At 35.9% G+C, this 3,572-nt stretch overlaps 1 protein-coding gene across 1 annotated transcript; it reads right to left on the bottom strand.

The window, feature by feature from the left end:
- Positions 1-1,315: 1,315 nt before the first annotated feature.
- Positions 1,316-3,572, bottom strand: LOC121235529 (protein FAR1-RELATED SEQUENCE 6-like). The gene is made up of 5 exons (XM_041131875.1): positions 3,072-3,572; positions 2,815-2,915; positions 2,187-2,709; positions 1,481-1,546; positions 1,316-1,369 (listed from the first exon to the last, which is right to left on the bottom strand). The coding sequence occupies exons 1-5, from the start codon at positions 3,570-3,572 to the stop codon at positions 1,316-1,318; spliced, it is 1,245 nt and encodes a 414-aa protein (XP_040987809.1).

Raw genomic sequence — 3,572 nt, 5'->3', positions numbered from 1 at the left:
AGGGGAGACATGAGTGGCCTACACTAATGGGAAGTGGGTGAAATAGTCCAATTTTATTTTTATTTGCCCAGCAAAACAAAAAGAAATGGCTAATATATTTTTTTAATTATTGAAAACGAAAAATAATATGTAGTTGCAATATTTGACTCTTTTTTTCAATCTTGGACTCTTCTTCTATGAGAGTGTCTTTGTTGGTTCTTAAATTTATATGAGGCCACTAATCAATCATTTGGTAGTCTAGAAATAGAGGTTGTTAATATTGACACAATGTCTGAAGCACGTAGTAGCACTAACAATATGTCATGCTAAAAAAACTCTTGTCAAAATGATTATCCAATATGCTTTTGTGATATTAAAGCATGTCGATGAACCGCACATACGGAGGATAATGAGGGTTGTCGATTTTTCAGTTGCCAAAATTTTGAGGTATGTTATTTAATTGTTTGCTAAGAAGTTATTTTTAAATGTTTGCGAGAGCAAATCTATTTTACTTGCATCTTTTTTCTATTTTTGGAAAATCAATTTGGTAATCGTTGTAAGGTAATAATATGTGTTGGTTGATTTTGTAGGCTGGGCATTCTTGCGTGTTTTTTTGTTGGTATGACCTGGAAATACTACCATATGGCAAGAAGAAAATTAGCTATTTAAAAACTGAAATTCAAAAAATACAACTTGAAATGGATATCCAAACAACTCGACATCGACTAGAAATAGAGACTGAAAGGCGCAATCGAAAGTTTGAGAGGATCAGTGTAGTTGTAGCAATTTCAATGGCGTGGGTACTTTGTTTAGGCATACTTTTTGAGAAATTCTGAAAAGGAATTTGTTAGTTGGTACGTAGATGTAATATATGACTATGCTTGACTGGTTGGTTGGTTACTTTTTTTAATAGTACAAAGTGAAGGATGTATAAATTTGAATGTATAAATGGTTAATATGCATGGTTGGTTACTTATTGCACAAATTTTGCACTTCTAAATTTTCGTCCTGAAAATGGTATCTCATTTCAAAATTAATAAAAAGAAACCAAAATAAGACACTGATCATTAATCAACCAGAATTAGACCATGTTGTCCCTCCCTTCATTAATCAACCAAAAAAATGTACCTTTATTACAAAATATATGAGCAAATATACTATTGTTCCCTCCCAAAATATACCTTTGGCCCATCTCAAAATATACAAAATATATCATTGGTCCCTACCAAAATATACAAAATATAGAGGAGCCAAAAATCTGCCATTACATTACAAAAGTTGTATGGTCTTCTAGAAGCGTAGCGTCTTCCAATCACCACATCTGCATCATGTATGATTAATTTCTCGCATCATTATCCTGGTCCGAGACATGCAATCCTCTCCATTGCGCCTAAAGTCACAAAAAGTCACAAGTGTATACTTGACCAGTTGTTGCAAAAAATGTTGCAATACACTTTTAAAAAAATAATACCAAAATAATATAATACGTAGTGTGAATTACCTGTGAGGGAGGAGCAGCCTGTCCAATACCAAAAAAATCCATAGTGTATATTTGATGAGGCATGTACTGATCATAGCATAAAATTGTTAAATGAACCGTGTTAAAAATGTGTTCATCATAATGTAGTTTTAATTACTTGTGAGGGAGGAGCAGTCTGTCCAATACCAAAAAAATCTGGCGCATATACTTGATGAGGCGTGTACTGTGAGTTATTTAAAATTATTATATGAACCGTGTTAATAATTTCTACATCATAATGTTCTTTGAATTACCTGTGAGGGAGGAACAGTCCATCCAATAGCAGAATAATTTGTAGTAGTCGAAGGAGTAGCAAAAAAATTCGGCGCATGTGTCCAAACTTGACTTTGTTGATCCTATATCAAAGGTACGTTGTTTTTAACTTGTTTATATTCATTACAAATCTAGGAATTGTGAAAAGAAAAAAAGTACCTGAGTTTGAGTAGCCTCATGCTATGTGCCGCTGACAATGCATTCATCTGGAGCATGACTACTCCGCTGTTCATTGGAATGAAGATAATAATTTATCATTATAAGAAATATAATGTTTTATATACACCATAAAACAAAAAATGAACCTCAACTTCGTCGTGGTGTAATCATCTTCTCGTACTAGATTTTTTAAGACTCTTCTCAACAGGGTGCACTTTTCTCTTAGACGGTGTGATCTTCCCTTACTCCAAACTACCAACGGACTAAGAACTCTACTTGTTGTGCCTCCCATGGACATGGCTGGATCAACTGTTGTGCCCCCTATGGAAGTATCTGGATCAACTGTTGTGCCCCCCATGGAAGTAGCTGGATCAGCAATACCAGGGTACTGTACCTTCAACTGTTCTATCTGATTAATCAATTTCACACAATTGCTCTCGGACTTTGAAGCATTGAAACACAGTTCATAGAAGCAATTCTGGATCCTATCGTACCTTCGGGCATCATCAATGCTACTAGTGTCGTAACTACTTTTCACGAAGGTGTATTTTCGCTTTACAACATTCCTCCACCGATCTAAGATGTATTTTGATAGTACTATATGATTGCCTAGCTGAGTCAAGATACGAAGAGCATGTCTGCATAATATGCCCCTAAACTCAAACAACTTACAACTGCATTTAACATCGAGGGGGTCTTCATCAATTTTGACAGTGAAGGTTGCATGCTTTAACAAGTCATCACCAACTCGAATCTCATCGGCAACTTCGAATGTACTTCTACCACCCTCACATCCCAATAATGAAGTAGTCAAATATAGAAATCCTCGCAATTCCTCTTGTACTTCTTTGAATTTAGTAATTGTATATGCTTTTTGAAATTACTTCTCAAGAGGATAGCGAGTGATGCACGGAATCTCCTTGTTAAATGAATTAAAATCAGCAATTGCTTCATTCTCTGCCTTCCTCATGAGGGTTGAATCGTACTATTCAACAAATTGTTTCAAAGTTGTTTTAGAGTTAACGTAGTCGTCAAAAAATGCATTCATGCATTCACTTCGCCGTGTAGTTGACATACCTGCCCAAAATGTGTCTTTAACGTACGTCAGCACCCAAAAACGGCGATCACTATATAGTGATACCAACCATGCATTCTCATGCAGATCATAAGTATCGAGTATATCGTGCCACTGTGATTCGAATTCAAGCTCGCTGAAAGAGTCATAAATGCACCTATGCAGAGTACTCTTGATTTCCTCATATCGAGAATGTGATCCAAACTTCTCAAGAAGCTTTTTCATTGTATGCCACAAGCAGAAGCGATGCCTAGACATTGGAAACACCCTCGAAATTGTAATTTTCATGGTCTTATCTTGGTCTGTGATGCTTGCATTTGGTGGTTGGTCATTTATACACTTCAACCATGATTCAAATAACCACTCGAATGTATTAGCGTCCTCATTGGATATCAATCCACACCCCAATAAAACTGACTGTCCATGATGGTTCACACCTACAAACTGTCCAAAAGGCATCTTATATACATTAGTCAGATATGTTGTATCAAAGACAATGACATCCCCGAATGATTCATACGCAGCTCTACTGCGGGCATCTGCCCAAAATACATTATTTAACTGCAT

Source organism: Juglans microcarpa x Juglans regia, chromosome 6D, assembly GCF_004785595.1.
Source record: "Juglans microcarpa x Juglans regia isolate MS1-56 chromosome 6D, Jm3101_v1.0, whole genome shotgun sequence".
Classification (NCBI taxonomy): domain Eukaryota; kingdom Viridiplantae; phylum Streptophyta; class Magnoliopsida; order Fagales; family Juglandaceae; genus Juglans; species Juglans microcarpa x Juglans regia.
This window is presented reverse-complemented; position numbering and strand designations above follow the sequence as displayed.